General features: G+C 39.2%; 1 protein-coding gene across 3 annotated transcripts in view; it reads left to right on the forward strand.

Annotated features, from left to right (window-relative positions):
* Window positions 1–20,032, forward strand: part of LOC110832430 (uncharacterized) — a 51,117-nt gene that overhangs the window by 6,753 nt on the left and 24,332 nt on the right. The window contains exon 1 of one of the 3 annotated variants that reach the window (XM_022069419.2): window positions 413–538. The exons of 1 other annotated variant lie outside the window; for it this stretch is intronic. In XM_022069419.2, the coding sequence (XP_021925111.1) occupies window positions 507–538 (32 nt within the window). In that variant the 5' untranslated portion in view covers window positions 413–506. Of the gene's footprint in view, window positions 1–412; window positions 539–16,505; window positions 18,083–20,032 lie in introns of those variants that run through there. One more of the 3 variants, XM_022069418.2, reaches the window with a different exon arrangement.

A 20,032-nucleotide genomic window follows, 5' to 3' on the forward strand; every position in this document is an offset into this window, starting at 1 on the left:
TCAGCAGTCGGAAGAGCAGAAGTTAAAAGACGACAATGTTGGACTCGAATCTGAAGAGATAGGAGGAGAATATAAAATTCAGGGGGTGTGAAGAGGCACGTTTGTTAATGGGGCAGTGGCTTTTAAACAGTATTTAAAAATACGCTCCCTATCTAGCCGAAAACATACTTATTTCCGTTGCAAGGGTCGAACGGTTATTGTTTATGGAAACAATAGGTATTCGTTCTCTAAACCAAACGTAACACACTTTCTGAGTCTATGACGTAGAATAAGGTGTTATTGAACAGGTGGTGCAGTCTTGATGATGATGGCAGAGAGCGAGTTAGCAGTGCCTCTGTAAACGCAGTCGGTACAACTTCTGTTGGAAGTAACCGTTTACGCCGCTAGATGGAGCAGCAGTCTCGCCATGTTATCGGGATTCGTGAACGTGAATGTATTGTTCACAGTGCGTGTTAGTGTCATAGTGGGAGGTGGAAAACACTGTTTTGTAATGGTGAATGTAGTGGATGGAAATACAATACGCATTATCCGTACAAAGGTATGTTGTGTCACATTGTGACGTAAAAGCTGGCAGAATTAAATGATCGGTGGTACCGAAACATTAAAAAAAACCGTATTAGCTGTTTGTTTTGAATTTTCATGTTGTAAAATTGGAGTGAATAATTAACTTTTTCAAGTATTGATATGGCCCAGTCAGTAAACATCCTTGCCTGGATTTGTGTTTCCGGATTTCTGTTTCCGATAAGAGAATAGTCACTTATTTTTACCGTAACGCTCTGTGGTCCCACGCAGCTTTCGTTTTCGGAGGAAACCACAACCTATTTTATTTTCCTAGGGGTAAAGCCGGCTCTAATTCGAATTTCGACCCGACGATGGAGTTTTTTTTTCTTAATATCCCTTAGTCCCTGCAGAAACAAGTTTAATGTGGTGCCTTGAAGATCACGGCCACTTTCTTAACATCTTTTTAAATCAAATTGTAGTTATCCATTCGTTTGAGGCCATACAATCTTTGTAGATTCTAAAGAGTAGTTAAATATTTCGGATGGAGCATAAAATTGTCTATTACTCGCTTTTATTTATTGCTGATGTGGAGATTAAGCGCTCGTCCTCAGTACGTGTTCATGGCTTGGAGCTTAGGCACACATTGACAGACGTCCTGCAATTTCTGGTATAACCCCGGATTTGTGTTATGCTATTCGATATGTTGAGAAAAATGTTCGTAACGTCCAGCTGTCCAGAATGTAAATGTTAACAATTCTCAAAATAGTAACGGCTTAGAAATTTGTCACCTTTTAAGTAAAACTTTTGCTAACATTTCCAGAGCGTTACTGGCAAATCATTTCTTGGCTGTAGATAACTATAGCAAACCGTCGATTTGACGGACTAATGGGGAGGGGTGTCTGGTAATGCCGATTGTCCATTAAATTTCACAACTGGACACCTATAATGACACAAGGTTCATTAAAGCATTACTATGTAATGAGATAATTAAGCGTAAAAAGTCTTTAGCGGACATTTTTGGTTTTCACGAACTTTGTCTCGCGTCCATAAAAAAAACTGGAAACTCCTTAAATCCGAAATACGTAAAATCTTTATACGTTAAATCAAAGGTTTACTGTATAGGTTAAGTGCCAAAAGAAGACTCATCGCGTTTGTAAATAGGTTCATTGAAGTAGCTGGTTGTTTGCTTAGTAGCTAGTTGATCAATTAACTAGTTGCTTCTGTATTAATTAATTAGTTAATGTTGAAAGTGTTTTTAATCATTGTTCATGTTTGTTGCCTCACGATCCATTCGGTGCAATAATCTGAACTGCAGATGTTCAGGAAGGGAAGTGTTCTGACAATTTCGTTTTACAACTTGCGGTCACTGCCAGAACATACCAGCAGGATGGCAAATCCGGATTGTCGGACCGGACCAAAGCCATCATAAGGCTTAAAATATATGCATGTGCCCCGTGTGTCATCTTTTCAGGGGGACAGTCCTATTTGCCTGCATAGAAACCTGAAACAATAAACAAAGATGGAAGAAACAAGTTCCTTTCTTAGCCCGTGACTAAGCTAAGTGGTAAGGAAAGCTTATCAACAAAACAACTTCACGAAGTGCACATGTTCCTTCGTATCACGTTGTGACATTACGTGTCCTGTCCCTGTAGGCTGATTGCCAAAAGGTCATTTGTATCGTAAATTAACTACTCCGTGCTGAATGTTCCTTCTTGTGGAAGCGATAGTACCTCGGTTGGTAAGAACTCTTGCTGCAACTCGAAGGCTCAATACCGTGTTCACATGAGACTGCCCATCTCTTTAAGATTCATTTTAATATTATCCTCTCTTCTGCAGATAAGTATCCCGAGTGGCCCCCTTCGATTTTTCGATAAAACGGTGGTGCAACATATCGATTCTATCTCACCATAACTTGGTTGATTCAGTCGCCCAAAAATGTTTCATGAAAGCACCAACAGTGAAACTCCCGAGAATATAATTTTATTCAGTCTCCTGTTTGTTGCTGTTTCTAAGGTCAGAAATTTGTGTTTTTCCCTCGCGGTGAGTGGCCAAAGAAATGCTTGACTAGTTTAAAGGATTATTATGTATTAGAAAAGAGAAATGACTGGAAAATAAATTGTTATCTACTTTTAAGTACTCTCTCAGCATTCCCTTTAAGGATAGAGGGAATTTAAACATTCAGGATAGTTTTCGCTCAATCACAAATTCAGACCGGGTTATTTCTCGTACAAGTGTGTTAATACTGAAAATATATTTAATGATACGAAAAATTGGACGCTCATTAAATAACAGAGCTCAGTCATCAAGCTGATACGCACTGTACCGCGTTGCTTGTGCCTACTACACGGCCAGTGTAGCAAGAGCAGTGTTTAATCCTGGGTATTTCCTGTTACACATTGTAAAGTGATACTAATGTTTGTAAATGGATTCTCACAAGCCATAAACTGGGGTGCGACACAAGGATTCGAGGAAGTTTTGAGAACCCTGGAACAGGCCCGACTGGGTGTGAAACAACTGAAGTGAGAAAGATTTCTATCCCAGAATTTCATATAAGCTCTGCCTCGCAAAGAAAACAAAAACCATGAGAGAACCTGATTGTAATTCTTTCTGCACATTACGTCGATGAAGCGATTTTATGCCAAATAAATAATTATGCTGAATGCATAAGTGAAGAAGTTTTCAAAAATCTGTCTTCGCTGTCGGTTCTTTCTCAGACCCGCTGAAAGCACACACTTTACATAATTTAAAGAATTAAAACAATCCATTCGAATTTTAAATAGTATGTATAACGTGTTATTTTTTGGTAAAACACCTAAAATTATATTTCATGAGACTATCGCAACAAATTTGTTTTACAGGCATCGGGGAGACGTTTTCTTTCAAATGCGTGGTCAAACATCCTTGTAGGTGTTTCCGCTCCCTCGCAATTTCACAGAATGAAAATGCATCTAATATCTTAATAAACTTTGGGACTGTAATGAAAAATTGATGTGTAGACGAACTGTCAACCTGACGATCAGCACACAACAGGATGCATCCTACAAAAATAGATAATACGTGCATTGGTATGCACATACTGTGGACGAAAATGACGATGGTTACGTTTTTTCGAGTCGCCCTGTACCGCGGGGAGCACCACATGGCACAGGTGTTAGTCATCGGTTGAATGATGAGCAGATCGATCGAGTACATGTACGCGTGTGGGGTGAGAGCAGCGTTGGCGTCATTAATTTCTCTTCCTCGTGTTTTTGTATTGCGATCGGTTTTTGACGAGTGTGTAACTTTAAGTAAAGTACCGGAAGAAGATGTGAAGTAACGAGATGGCGACCTGACGATTATGTCGGTGTCAATGAGGAGTTATTTCTGTTCTGCATGTTTATGTTATGAAACTTGATGTTAATTCAAGAAAGATGCAAATATGTTGTTGCAGATCTACTCACTTAATAGATATCAATCAAGTCAAAAGCGTTCCCAGGTGTCACCTACTGTAACGCGGTGCAGAGGGGTGACGTGACAAAGAGTTACAGAATGTAACCTAACCTATCTCAACCTAACCTAACCTAATCTAGCCCATCCTAATCTAACAGCTGATGTTGTTGAAGAATCAGCTGAAGAGTTCCGAAAGCTTGTGACATTAGTCAAATCAGGGATATTAACAAAGTAATTATGTTCGTTTGAATTCACTTGGACTCTATGTATACAGAGTGAGTCAAAAGTATGTTTACAAACTTTGTGTACGTGTTCCTGGATCAAAAACAAGAAAAAATGTTCCTATAAACCTGTGGTCGCAAATGCTAGTTTTTCAAAATAATAGCCAAAAATAATTTTCAATTTATGCCTTTATTGCCAAGTATAAGGACAGGGATGTTTCTTTATAACAGATACATAAAGGTCGGTCCTCCATTTTCCACACATGCCCGAGCACGACGTACACAAGACTGGCGGATTCGTTCGTACACACCAGGGTTTCCTCGAATCATCTCGCATGCATTCTGCACACGTTCTCATAGGTCGACTTCATTGTTTATGGGTGTTGCATAAACGACGGATTTCAAGTAACCCCCACAGATAAAAGTCTAATGGAGTCAGGTCCGGTGACCTCGGTGGCCATGCTACTGGGCCACCGCGTCCAATCCCTCTCTGAGAGTACTGTTCATTGAGATGATCTCTGACGCGATGGGAGAAGTGTGCTGTCGTGCATAAACCACATTTGTATTTTTGTATTCAGTGGTACATCTTCAAGGAGACATGGCAAGTGTCTTCTTAAGAATCGCCTATATGAAGATCCTCTTAGACGTGATGGAAGCATGTGTGGACCAATAAGCATGTCGCCAACAATTCCTGCCCAAACGTTAATTGGAAATCTTTTATGGAAGCTGGATTCACTTTGATATAAAGCCAATTCATTGAAACTTATTTTTGGCTATTATTTCGAAAATGAAACATTTGCGACCCCGTGTTCATGGGAACATTTTTCCCTTATTTTTGATCCTGGAACACGCACACAAAGTTTTGTAAACATACTTCTGACTCATCCTGTATAGTTCCCGCTCCATGAAGCCGGCACATGAATACTTAATTTCTTACTGTTCTGGCTTCAATTTTCTCTTTCGTCTTCCTTGTCACTTGCTTATCCGTCGATGACATCTGGTATTGAGAATTTTCTCCTTATTCATCGGTTTCACTTTTTTCCCGCATTTGTCTTTTTCACAGCTGATTAATTTGTATATTAAGGCATGCCTTGATTTCAGCGCACGTTTTTCCGGTCATTGTCTGATGTTCCATGCTGCTGTCGCTCACGATTATCACATCGGCCTCATTTCTGCAACGCCATTATTCTGTCTGTCAGTTTCGAAATCTTTGCCATTAAATGTAACATATCTCTCAAGCTAAAGGCTAGAAACTACGAAAAGGCGATGTTATTGAGTAAATAAAGTACTTGTCGCGGTAACACTACGGACTTGCAGAAAGGAGGTACCCGGCTTAAAGCTCGGTCATGTTTTCGAGTGCTCTGAGTTTTTCGTAGGTTTCATGTCTTTCGAAACTGGATGTCGGAACAATAAGCCTACCTTGAATTAACCCAATAAGAAGTATACGTACTACCTGCTTTAAGAATCAGTAATGGTGAATTTTGTACTCGTGGGTTTAGTATGATTCTCACTCTGAACAGCGATTACAACATTAACCAGTTGATTTTTGTCATTGTGAATTTTTTTCTGTGCCGTACGCACTAAATTCTTAAATCATTATATAAACTAGCTTTGGCATCAGTTTCTTAAACAAAGAACGTTTCCTTCCAAATCCGTACTCATTCGCACTTCGTGATCATCATTTGGCACCATTTTTCGTTAATCTCCATGTTCATCTGTTGAGAGAATGTCATTGATTCTTGGATTATGTAATGACGCTTCCTTAACTGCATAGGTTACAATGTTTGGATGTTGTGAATCATGTGAAGGACATTGAGGGAAAGGCAATTTAAGATATTACTTTCAGCTTTTGCCTAGAAGGACTGGGTATAACCACGATAAACCTGAGCCAGGATAATTTTTAGAGTTCCGAATGCACTACTAATAAAGGCAGAAGTGCCAGCACCAACGGCGATTTAAATTTGAGATAGAAAATCGACCGTGCAGATAAAATAATCTGCATTGCGTAATATCAAATTTAATCCGTTCTTAATCTGTTCGTGAACGCAATTTTGATTTGTTGCCTTCGTGATTATCATTCTGTAATTGTTTGTAGCAATAAATGATTCGTTATATGAATATTTTTCTGAACATTATCCATTGAAGTCCAATATACGCGACGTTTCGGGAGTTGGCTTTACTCCCGCCTTCGTGTATTTGGTTGTCATTATTACTGACAGATATTTCATCACTTCTTTATTTTTGATAGTAACAACGGTTGTGATCGAACACATGAAATCTTCAATACTGGGTCGGTATGTTAACTACTAGAACAATAACCACCATCATATTATTATAACAGATGAAACATTTGAAAGGACACATTCAAGCCATGCATAATTTGTTTGTGTGTTTGTATACAAGCCACTGACGGGTCTGCTGGACATAGCCCACTGTTGCTGTTACATGACATGTTTTGTTGCCAAATCAAGAGTAACAAACGGTTCTATGCATGACCAGTCGCTTGCTTCGTCACGTAATAATTACCGGAAATGAAATATCTGTGTGGATCCTCAAGAAAACGTTGAAGGAACCTTAGATACTCATACACACTTGTAATGTTGGGCCTACACACACACAGACATGCAATTTTACAGCTCACTGACCATTAATTTAACAGGAAGAACTTATAGGCGTAAATGTGTGATTCTTCTCGCTTGATCGGAGAAAGCTTCTGCCACAAGAAACAACTTTTTGTACATTGCACTAAACATGTTTATCTTCTGATCGTCTGGTGTATAAGATATATTCATGTTGTGCCGTGTTATTTCCCCCCGGGCATTATTTAGTTGAAGAATTTGAGATTTCAAGTTCTCACAGCGGCCGGTATGAATATGGCCAACTTCTGGGATTTGCACCTTGCAGTCTGGTAGAAGTCTAGTAACTTTCCAGAAGTATTTGCTGTGTCTGTCGTCAGGGCGAAGAGTAAGCCACATACGGTCCAAATCCATTTAACACATATTTCTGACTCGCCAATCAACTGTATTTCCTTGGTGATATTTTTCTTGTTATGTTTTTATTGTTTTCGTTGAGAAAATCAGTAGTTTGATTTGAACTCATATAACAATAAAATAAAATAATTATACTCAACTCATCCATTAGCCTTTGCAATGCATCGAATACTATGGTTGTTCCAAATGGTTTCAAAATTCTTATACGTATATGACTTAATGCACCTTACTAACATTAATTTCCGATACAAACTCACTTTGACTTGACGACACTTAAAATCTACGTGGTTAATGTGTTATAAATACGTCTGCCAATACATTTTACTTTATTTTAGTACATGGCCTTTCATTGCTGGATGAGTTATCTAGCGTCATGTGATAATTTGGCTGTCAATGATGAACTAAAAGTCTCTATAAAGAAGCCGTCATGGTATAATTTATCTCAATGCTTGCTTATAGGGACTGAAAAAAGCCACAAAGAGACCTCAGATACGTAATAACTTTTAGGGCCAAATTCGAACCCAAGGCCACACAGTCAACAGCCTTGAAAATGAGGACAGAGATGGTCCTCGAAACGTCGGCGATTAATCAACATCTAACACGGCTGATAGCCCGAGAAGACTTTATTAATGAAAGCCACCGTGAAAGCTTCACATCATATATGGTAAAAATATTCAACATAAATTATTTAGGGGTAATTAGAATTACTTATGAAGTAATAACACGGTCTGTACTTGGTCAGGCAACCTTCTTAATGCACGATAATAATGAGATTGTGCCCCTGTACGGAACAAATGAGTGAATATTTGTGACGTCATACTGGTTTAATGATTGACTGTCACAAACATTGAACTTTCTGACGACTGAACTCGTACACGATTCAGATGTGTGAAATAATAAAACAGCACACACGGAGTTGGTGATAAAAGTGACATCTGGATTCTCAAATGGAGCCTGTCAATCCATATAAAGCACAAGAGCAGAAAGTTTTACTTCCATGGAGTATTATGTTGCAGACTTGTTTGACGTTTTGCGTACTTCATTTGACACAGTGTTAATGTGTACTCAGTTTACCGTTGAATTGTATTAGGCCTAAGGACCTGACACTGTGTTTAGACATATTATTTTTGAAGATAAATGTCTGACTGTCTTCTCGTTTGTTTCGCTATGCAGTCTGGTGATCACTCTGGTGATTGAGGCATGAAACGTCTGTAAACTTCTGCAAGATTACACGGTGCAACAACCCATACTCGCCTCCATATGAACCTGAAATATCACTGAATTATTTTTAGCGAAAATTTTATGTAAATGTACGTACGTGTAGTTCTTAATGAAACTTGTAGTTTTGCGCATTAAATGATGAGCCGTTCTTTAGAAAACGGATATTTGTTGATCTGAGATTGAAGTAAAATCGGGGTAAGCTTGTGCCGATACGGGCTAAACTTAGATTTTACGTACAAATTCTGTAATGCATGCAGTTCTACACTTCACTGAAATAAATAGGTAGTTTCGGGGCTGAAATATTCCGACAGACACGACTTCCCTATTATGCGCTCAAATATGCAATTTATGTAAAAACAAGTTAAAATTGTAAGGAATTATTTGAAAGGTGGGTCTACTGTTAGCTTCTAAGTACCAGTGAAGGTAATCCAAAGCAGTTTCCAAACTGTTATACACAAGAAATTAATATCCGTGTAGTTTTCCTGATACTTATTGACTGGAGACAATTACTCCACTAAGATCAGAATCTGAAGAATCCTTAGTTGCTACATTTGTTCATGACCTACTAATGCCAGAATTAACGTGAGTTGTATTTATAAGAAGCTGTCCGCCGGTCGTGGATTGCTGCAACACAGCAGATATATGTTTCTGTTACATTGCACTAGGAAGAACAAAGTCATACAGCAGAGTTGAGAAGCTGATAGTAAATAAGCTGGTCAAGAAATCACGTGATTTTTACGTACTTCAACATTTTTCTTAAGAGCCTGCCACTGGACTCTGTTCTGCGTCATTTAACCCTTTAAAATCCAGTGATAACTTAATGAAACTCCTGCTTTAACAACAGGTACATATGCATTTTGCCCACAGGGTGTATTTATGGCTTTCGTATGATTCTCAATGATTATTTTCGTAAACAACATTAACAAAGTGAGCTTTGTAATGGATACAGTATGTTTACTTTAAAGTAAGAACGAGGTTTTTAAATATTATTTAGAAGAACTTCGATTTTAAGAGGTTAAATCAAGTCTCTGCTCTCGTTATTTAGATTCATTTTAATATTATCCTGGCATATAAATTTTGATCTCCCAAGTTATTTAGCCCCTTCAGGTTTTCTTCTGCATCTACTGCCCTTTTTCTAGGAGAAACTGACTCCTCAGCCTATCTGGACTTGTCGAAGGCGAAGAGAATGACCCTAACTCGTATCTGGAATCAATTCCGGCGACCAATTTCGCAGCCCTTTACCTACTGACTGAGCTATCCCAGCTCACAGTATAGTCGTGTGGATTATGAATGTCATTTCCGCGTCCAATAAATGCACGCCGGTTTAAACCAGGGCAGGGCATGCAACATTCTTCACACAGGTAGCCAAAAAAGACAAGATCAGACTTGTTTCTACATTCCGAAATATACTAGGAATCTCAAACCAGTTTCGAAGCACACGAAGTTAATTCTAAAAGACATGCAAAGGTCGTGTGACCTACTACTGCGCTCAAGTGATGTTCTCCGCATCCTTGAGCTACTTTCAGTTCCAATAGGCCGGCGATCGGTATCGAAACTTCTATACAACGTACGTGTATAGAACGTCTGTGTTGTTATTGTTACGTGCACGTGTGAAACTTTGTCTCTTAAGATAAGGGAAGGACTGCTGATTCATATTGTCTCTCCGTTATGTAATTACGATAAAAATCAGTAGGGGCGAAGAAATGTCGTTAAATAAACAAAAAAATAAATCCAGGCAAAGGCCGACACAGTCTCTTTTTCGTTCACTCGTTCACTGTATGGGACAGAATCCTTGAAAAAACTAATGGTCCCTCAGGTGGTGAAGAAATTCTCCAGCATTTATGGAACCCAAAGGTTCATCATCACAGAAGCCCGTCACTGGACAATACCGTGGACCGAAAGAATCAAATCTACATCCTCACAAGCAATTTCCCTAAGATCCATTTTAATATTGTCATCTTTTTTACTCATAGTCCTCAAAGATTACCCTTTTCAGTCCATTAATTTGCATTTCGCGAGCATCCTGCTGTTCAACGCTAGTTGGATAATCGTCGTTAAATAAGTCAGGATACAAGAAAACGCATACCTCGCAACGGAGCGAACAATCCTGCCATTTCACGGCTCATTATTGTTGTTAGCAAACCGTAACCGGTCCTACCGGGTGGTCACGAACGATGTTCTGTACTTAAGCACAAATAAATGCAGCTGTTCGCATTTAACCCGTGTTTCTTTCCACTGCAAGTAAATAAACATCGTAATTGTGAATTAGACAAGTGCTTCTCGGCCTATTCCTCGCGACGCACAGTACCTTGCGGTGTAGCCTTACATTCTACGGCAAACCAGTTAACCTGATATTAAAATGGACGCTGTGATGGGGCGTGTATTGGATCTGACTGTTTCAGGATAGGGTTCCAGTGGAGGGTTTATTGACGACGCTCATGAACGTACAGCAAGAAGAAATTCATTGGTCTGTTCGATTTTGGCATTTCTGTATGGCTGTGAAACGTCTGATCGCAAAACTTAATAATGAGTACTCGTACACCCTCTTGTGTGTTTCCGTTCGCTCACAGTTTCAATAAGCTTACAGAATTACTTTTGCATATGCATAATATAAAACATACCGAGAAAATTGTTTATGCGGGTCACATATATTGCAAGGAAGGTGAAATATTGTTTACCATGGGCTAGACAGATGAGAGGAAAACATATGTATACATAATTGTCGTATGGAAACGTCTCGAAAAAACGGCTATTTAGAAGACTTAGAACATGTGAGGATAACATTAAGATGAATGTTGAGTTGTAAGAACGGGAGGTGGCTGACACTGGCTTAGGATCGTGTCGAGTGGTGGACTGGCTTTGGTATTAATGGTGTTGGTCCGTGGGCTTCTGCTATAGAATAGTGAGTCTATTTTAGAACAGCCAATCGTACCCGTCCCTGTCTGGTCGTTCTGTTTCTGGTCAGACAGCAGAGCAAACAGAAACTAGTGTCGGTCCGGAAGTGGATCGGTTGGGCATCGCTGAAGAAGGTGGAATGCTTTGTTTGCAGGTTGCATTACGTTGGTTCCCATTCCTTGAACCGAGACGATGGACGGACAGGCAGACTCTCGCTGCAGCCGTCGTCAGGACTACATAACTTGATGAGAAGAATAGCCATAGGATAAATCTTTGTTTCACAGCTGATTTAGTAAGTTCTATTCGTCTCTGTAATGGAATAAGCTTGCAGACTGTTCAGAATACCTTGTGAAAGAATGCAGAGAAATCGCTGTGCATAAGCACTGCGCGTTGGTAGCCTTGGCAGTGCATAATTGGGACGTTGTCCATCTCAGTTCGAATTTATTATCTCTGAAACCACTTTGAGGATTATTTGATTTAGCATTGCGTGAAATGTTTACTATAGCAAATTAGAAAATATACGAAAGATCGGCAATTCTGGTGCATTCGCCCGATGTCTGGTGTCTCTCAGTATGGATTATGACATAATTGGAGGATTCCCCACATAATTGCGTGACTAGGATGCCACAGAAGGAAGTACCCGTGATAACCACAGTAGCCAGGGTAGTTCAGGGAGACTGAAATGCGAAGAATTTTTTGATAAGCGGCTATTAGTTTCTCAAGAAGCAATCCGCTCTACATACCTCCGGAATACTTAAATAAACAAGTAAAGAACATAAAGAAAACAAAAATTAAGGATACGCTAACAAAAGAGCAGGCAAAGGTGTGAGGCCCCATAGCTGGTCCTGATTTGTGACGAAGATCAATGCCCGGCTGTCAAGCAAACTTTACTTCCATCTATCAGCCGAGGGAAAGAATCGCTATTTATTGCAAACCACATGGTACTTGCAGCTACCATTGTCGCATTAACAAATCACTTTTTCTTGGCGATACAGACTAGTAATTTCCTCACTTTCACACACATTCAACGCTTAGCACAGCGATGCCAATTACATTTAGCGCGCATAATCTACAAATCCCGCGAGACCATTCCTGTAGCATGGTGAAACGCTCGGTGTCTGATTTACCGTATATGGAGATGAGCTCAAGGAGTGTCCTGTAAGAGACTTTGAAATCCGCGTGGAATAATGGAATTGTTGCACTCATGGAGGACGTGAATCAACAAAGTTCGTTGACCATCCACTGGATTCAGAAGAAATAGTGATTGGCACTCCTGCTTCGTAGTTTAGAGATCACACATTAGAAACCTGGCTTGGGACATTTATTTTTACCCCAGTTCCTCCAGACAAATGCCGTGATATTTTAAAATAGACCTCGACCACTTTCTTCCATATTTATTTAAAGTCATCGATCTTTCTGCCTTTATTTTTCTCTCTGGTTTTCTTTTTTCATTGGCAGTTGTTTGCCTTTTCCTTCTCTTGTAATTTCTTTCTTTTTTGGTTTTATTACTTTCCATTCACGAGGAAATTAGGAGACTAAATTCTGGAAATGCTTGGTATTTTCCAGTTCAAAATATTTTGTCTTCCCGTCTGATTTATAAGAACCTACATATTAAAATATACAAAACAATAATTTTGCCCGTTGTTTTGTATGGGTGCGAAACATGGTCTCTCACTCAGAGGGAGGAACACAGATTGCAGGTGTTTGGGAACAGGGTGTTGAGGAGGATATTTGGGCCTAGGAGAGAAGAGGATGAGGTATGGAGAAATCTGCATAATGATGAGCTTAAAAATCTGTACTGCTCCCCCAGTATTGTCAGGGTGATTAAGCCGAGAAGAATGAGATGGGCTGGGCATGTAGCGCGCATGGATGTTACAAGAGGTGTGCACCGGATATTGGTGAGGAAGACTGAAGGGAAGAGACCGCTGGGGAGACCTAGACGTAGATGGGAGATAATCTCAGGCGGGATCTACGGGAGATAGGAGTTGAAGGAGACTGGATTTTATTGGCCCAGGACAGGGACCGATGGAGGGCTTTGGTTAATTCGGTGATGAACCTTTGGGTTCGGTAAGCCATCTAGGTAGTTGGTTATGTTTCATAACTTCCTTTTTTCATGTTTTCTTCTTTTCGTCTTTCGTTTTTGTTTTATTTTTTGCTCTATATCATTCTTCCTTTGCTTATCCTTTCCTTCCTTTTTCCGTATTTCTTATATTACTTTATTTCTTACTTGTTTCCTTTTGTCCTCTTTCCTTCTATAATCTTTGTTCCTTAACACAGGAAACCTTGCCTTATTTAAGCGCTCTTCGCCATGAAATGTTTTTCTAAAGTCGGCATGGAATTGCTACTAGGTCAATCCATTTTCGATTATTCAACTTTCTTCTCACGAAATCGGATATGGACGAATAATCCAGGTATAGGGGCCATCGAAAGTTCGAGAGACCAGCTACAAATAGTGAAGATATGGCTCGTTATGCTTCAACGGGCTGCTCTGTGGCCTCGTTTTATCTCTAGTTTGATGCTAGTATGAAGTTGGTTTGCCTGAAGGAAAACATTGCCCGATACAATTACATATTCTGTGTGTTATTTGCGCCAAATTAATGAAATGCAGACAACTCTTTGTCTGTCAGTTCGAGGTTACGATGTCTACAGTAGAATTTATGTCTGTATGTTGTGTAGTGTCGCTGAATGCTATATGAACATTAAACTGGTATCTTCAAATCGTGAGCATGAAGATGTCTGCTGTCTTCTGGTAATGGGTATGAACGCCAAATAAAAATGCTAAGCTGTGTACTTCGTGGAGTCAAATACCGCTCAGGTTAACCCTTTTAAGCGTAATGGTACTTGTATGTTCTGGACCACTTTGCTTTAATATTCAGTATCTGTGCATTTCGCCCACAGAGTATATTGATAGGTTTAATAGGATTCTGAAAAAAAACTGATTATTTACATAAACAAGATTAACATTTTGATATTTGTGATGGAGGTGTGTTTTCGTTGAGGTGGTAACTGAATTGTTGAATGTTTGGGGGAATTTCTTGCTTCGAAGGGTTAATCAATGCTTGGTGCGGCGTTGCGATCCAAGGTAAAAGCACAAGGAAATAATATGCGGAAGTGAAGACGAAAAAGGAAAAGAATGCGGGAGAAAGCAAGGAAGAAGCAACGAAGAAGGGCGAAAAAGAGGAACAAGTAAACGGAATAAGGAAAGAAACCCTATGAACTATGGCGGGGTTGTGGTGAAAATCTCAGATTCCCTACACCAAATACGAGGACGCGTGTCATGTGGCAGTTTCCCGGTAACTGGAACAACAACACATCAGCGTTTCTCTGCGTTGTGATGTGTAACGAATCCTACTAAATATCCAAACGAATTCATAATTTCATAAGTATTTTTGTACTGAAACTCGCTTTAAAACAAATCTATAAAAGCCGAAGGAAAGAAGAATCGAAAATTCCGTACATGCTTGTAGCATTCATTGAATATTTAAATTAAATATGACGTAATGTGAATGGCAATAGAATGAGTATACCCACTGTTTAAAGGTCTTTGCTGCCTCCATTATGAGGGCAATGAATACTGATGATGGAGGCAGTAATAACATCTGAAATAGTGGTAAACTACACGACGCGGCAACTCAGAAGACAGCCATATTCGTATTCACCGCCATCAGAACCTCAAATCCTAATCTTTAAGCTATATACTTGTAGCACCCGAAGCGTATACGGTCTTCCTAGTTATCCTGGTAGGTGAACGTATTTTGGCGTTAAATTAAGCACATCCGTTTACTCTGTCCAAGGTCTGTCAAAATATGATAATCAGCCTTGCTGATAAATGGCCCTGACGATGAACATCGCATTTCATGGCGAAACCTTGGAAGATGGCATCACTGGGCAAGACGGTTACAGCTCATAGCGTCGATAATATCACTTCCAGTCCATCAGAATATCCATGCTTTCATCTTAGTCACTGATATTTTTATTGCTCTGTATCGATATTTTAACACGTTTTTTGATATTTGAACCCACTGTGTAAATTATTTAATAAGCCTGCCTTGCGTCGGTATTTTAGCACGGTGTGTAAATATTTTTCGGTGATTTTGTTGAGAATTTAATCAATTAGAAGGATTATATTTTTCAGCTTTTATGATTTATGTGTTAGTATTTTACCGCATTGAATCGGTAATTTGAATTCACTCTATTAATAACATAATATGTTATGTCGGTGTTATGTCTCATTCTGTAGATATTACAACACACGTACGTTAAATTTGATTCGCCGTCTCCGAAATAGTTCGGTTTAAATTATTCTTCCAGTTTTCCTCTTTTATCACCTAAATAGTGTCGAATATCTGTGTAGACCTGCCACAGATGGTCTATAACCATTCCTCAAGTAAACTTCACAACTGCTGCCCGCATTTGTATTTTGTGGTTTATTTGTAATGAATTCAAATGGCATGCATAAAATTTGATGAATTTTTGTTGCCAATACCATACACAAAACAGTAGAAATATACCATATTGTCTGCTTTCTTCTACATGCAGAGGTAGAGATTGTTACATAACGTGGTAGGCCTGCATATAGTTGCCAATGGTCTTCAAAGAGTTAATACGTTAATTGTCGTTTACTGTATTTATAAACTATTTAACACATTTTGTAGAACTTGTCTGTAGACTTTAAACAGTATTCAGTTTTGGCTTTCAATCTGAATTACGCATTAAATTAGGGCAAATGTGGTACATTGAACATAGTAGGATCTTTTATGCCAAAATATAAATGTTAAACGTTGTGACTACCTGTTTCGGCTGTCCAGTCGACTGTTGACATACTGATTAATGACGTTGCATCAACTTCTGCAGTTTTATAGCATACATTTTGAATTCTAGAGCTTATTACTGTGTTGTTGAAGGAAATGTGAATATTATCACAATTGTTGGGGAGATAAAGAAAGGACGAAAATTAAATAATAGAAACAAATTACAATCAATCTATTTGCAGTTGCCGGAAGATACAGAATGCTTCCGATTTGTGTTGAGCTTGATAATATTACACGTTTCCATGAACGCTGAAAATATCGTCTGTATTTCCACTTTCATACACACTACTTTTTAACGGAATCTCGTTACCCGGACACTGTAGCTTGTGATAGTAATGGAGGTAGGTGGTCATCCAACCATGAATGCAGGAGGAGGGAAGTGAAACAACACGCACAAAAAGAGAACTCCGACTTGTCTCTCTTACATCCGCCGCTGTACCGAAACATTCCTGCGTGACTCCAGTTCAAAATGTACGGTGGTCAGCAAACAGCTTGTCAGTTAGTGCTCGATACGTGCTGCAGGTAGGTCGCGTAGTAAGCGATGCTTATTCGTGATGTTCGTGTTACCCCTGGAAGTGCAGTGTCCCTCTGTGTGGCTTTGGAACTAACGTACTGGCCGTGTGTAGACATTGTCCTAACGGATTGACACTAAAACCTCCCGTAACTGCTGTAAGTTTTCGACGTATTGGCCTTGTGTAGACGTTGCTGTGACCTGCGGAGAGACAGACACCGATGAAACTTCCGAAAACATGGACGGCTAGGGAATGAAATTCGTTGCTAAGGAAGGTATTGTTGGTTGTATACGTCGTGGTGGCTCCATATTTGTGTGCTTTCAAGAAACAGAGTGTCTTGAGTGAGTTAAGAGACAATAGACAATAAAATAAGTGACTAACGTGTTGGTCATGTATAGATATTGTTGTGGCTTTGTGTTTTATGTGGTTCGAAAGAAAAATGCCTCGTAGGACTCTCCTCCACAGAAACGACAGCTGGTGGATTAAATGTTTTACTTACTTATTGGCCGAGTGAAGGTAAAGCCTGGAACTATTACATTGAAACAAATTAGGCCAATGAAAATATAGTGACTTACTAACTCTTGTTTAGACACTAGAAAACGAGAAACGCTGTTAAATGAAGTTGGTACCTGTAAATATGTCCATAACTCGATCTCTCGTATACCAACAAAGAGGATTATAAATTTCATGTATTATCGCGTTCTTCAAATGTTTGTACAATGGAAAGTTATTGCTTGGTGACAAACGTCGGTGACGATATATGTTGTATTTTTTGTTATCAAACTGTAATTTCACAATACATGTGCTGTGTTATCTCAGTCTTGTATGAGCAAATATTCGGACTGTGTCGCTTTCAACTGTAGATGGAAAACGTGTCTGTATATCTTCTTTCCTGCACATTTAGTGATTGTTCCAGGGCCTCGAATAAAGACGTTATCAGTTGTTGTTTAACTGAGTTCGTGTGTTCGAAACGATCCGTCAGCCAATTGTAAATACCGTTATGAGATAAACCGTGTGGTCAGGACGTTTTAACTTCCTGAGGCTGATTCCAACCGCTTAAGATGACCTACTGGTAGGCATGCATGCTGCAGTGGAAACGTTCATAGAGTAGTATCGGCAGACGTCCTAAAATGGAATATCCTGCTCTAAAATATCAAAATTAAATATAGATTCATGTCTGTAAATCTTTATACGGTAACAATATTTCATTCAAAGTGTTTCAAATTGGACGGAATTTAATTGAAATGTTGAAGTGTTAAGTAGAGCGCAGTACGAATTCGTACGAAGAAAAAGGATCAAGTTTTGTTCAACACAGCCAGTGACAAAGGAATAAAGTTACTTAGTATATTAAAAATGGACGGCCATGCGTGTCTTGTGGAGCTTGGATACGAATGTACCGTGGCTCCGTAGTGGCACTTTAGACATTGCAATGCAGCCAGCATCCACCGCTTCATTTTCATGTGTAAAGTGAACTCCCGCAACGAAAAAGCGATTCTGAGCAAGTAAGTGTAAAATTTATTTTCGTAGATTATTCAACAGTGCAATTCATATTTGGGCATAATAAAGAAGAATTAAAAGGGAGACGGGGAAAACTGTACAGTGATTGTTGTCTCTGAGACAAGCGGGAAACGGATTTTTTTGTTTTTGCATTTCTCGAATATATTTCTGAACATCGAGGTGGGAGACTATTAGGCAGAACTTATCGTAGATAGCAAGTTAATATTATTTTTTTAGAAAAATAGGCAGTGAAGAAGGGGCTGGATTAAGCTGGCCTAGTATAGGGCCATTTGTCGAACGTTTATGAAAATGGCGATGCATCTATATGTTTAAAAAGGCAGAGAATCTCCCGGCTCTGTGCAACTGTTACGTTTTCAAGGAATATTCTTCTGTGGAGTTAGTTACGTAATGTAAAATACACATGTTAGGTATATATAGAGTGAAATATGTACAATGCATTGCGGAGATAATGACAGGAAGACGGAACAAAAGTGCGTCGTGGAAGGAGATCCGTCCAAGAGAAAGGTATGGTGGATGCCACTGAGACGTGGGGACAAATAGGCAGTGGAACTCTTGACTGATGTGGTTTTTTTCAGACCCTCCAATAAAATTCTGGGCAATACCTTAAATTAAGTCACTACCGCTTGCTTCCACATCTTTTCCACCACTGCTCATTAGCAATCTTTGTACGTTATGTTGTCAGAGATACTGACAGCGTTGTTAAATAAACCATAAATAAATAGAGGTAACCGCTACACTAATCTGCATGGTCGATATTTATATGATATAACGCTGCAAACATGTTTCTTATTATTGGAACTCGTGGGGCTTACTGAATGTTCTACCCCCAACTGCAATAGATAGTCCTTAAGCTAGCATCGTGTTATCGTAATATACGTGCCATAATTAGCTAAGGTGTGTTATTTTTGCACACATTTGCTCATGAGTCATCACTTGACGTCACACTTATCCTTTGGGTATTTTATGGTCATAGTTTCGAAAGCAATATGTACTAAGAAAACATGAACGTTTACGTATGCATTACAAAGCAGTCAGCAAAATATATTCCTCAACGCCAGAATAATGGCAAAACCATACTTTGAACATAGGTAATAATTTTTTCGGTATAGGGAAAATCTGCTTTTAACGCAGTAATATTATAATTACGTTCACAGTGAAATTAAAGAGTAGATTAAATTCGTGAAATTTGTGCATGTATTCAGATTAGAATTATGCCCTAAGTGGAATTCCAGCCTTTGAATCAAGATTGTGGGCGTCTTAGATCCTTCATCAACTCGGGCCCGCAGTTAAAGTTCCATCAAGAAATACTGAACAGTCTGTGCTGGGGACTCTGTAACGCAACTTCATTTAGAGGAAGTTATTCTGTCAGCAGGGTCGTTGTACAATAAGAACGCCGCTTGGTGAGGATGCTACATAATGACCAGTGATTATGACGAAACAGGAAACTTGGCTGTGTTTGGTACGTATCCTGACATAGCTCAAAACCTCAGCACGTCTGCCAAACAGGTTTGTGTACAGAAGGCTTCAATATGTTGATAAAACAGTTTTCTGCATTTAAAATTCTGTCGGTAGTCCAACTGCAATTACTTGTTGATAAGAGATTTTCCATGGAATCATATAAACGAGCTTTAATCCCCTGATTCTCGTGCATATATCGGTACATGAATATTAATTGACTGATATTAATGAAACTCGGTTTAAACACCGTGTAATTGAAGGCATTAAGACATTTTGTGTTTACATATATTTTAATTCGCCTTATTTATCGTTCTTTATTGTCGAGGTCAAGAATGAGTAAAGATTTTCCTCCATTTCTCCATACGTCTTCACGACGTGCGACTATAGTAGGACAGGTTTCAGTCAGTGATGACACCATACATTCTATTACAGTGTGTATATATAGATATATGTGTGTGTGTGTGTGGTTTGTGTAT

This window comes from Zootermopsis nevadensis, unplaced genomic scaffold, assembly GCF_977971745.1.
Source record: "Zootermopsis nevadensis isolate Lab colony 2312 unplaced genomic scaffold, Znev_1.0 Znev_ptg000020l, whole genome shotgun sequence".
In the NCBI taxonomy this organism is placed as follows: Eukaryota; Metazoa; Arthropoda; class Insecta; order Blattodea; family Termopsidae; genus Zootermopsis; species Zootermopsis nevadensis.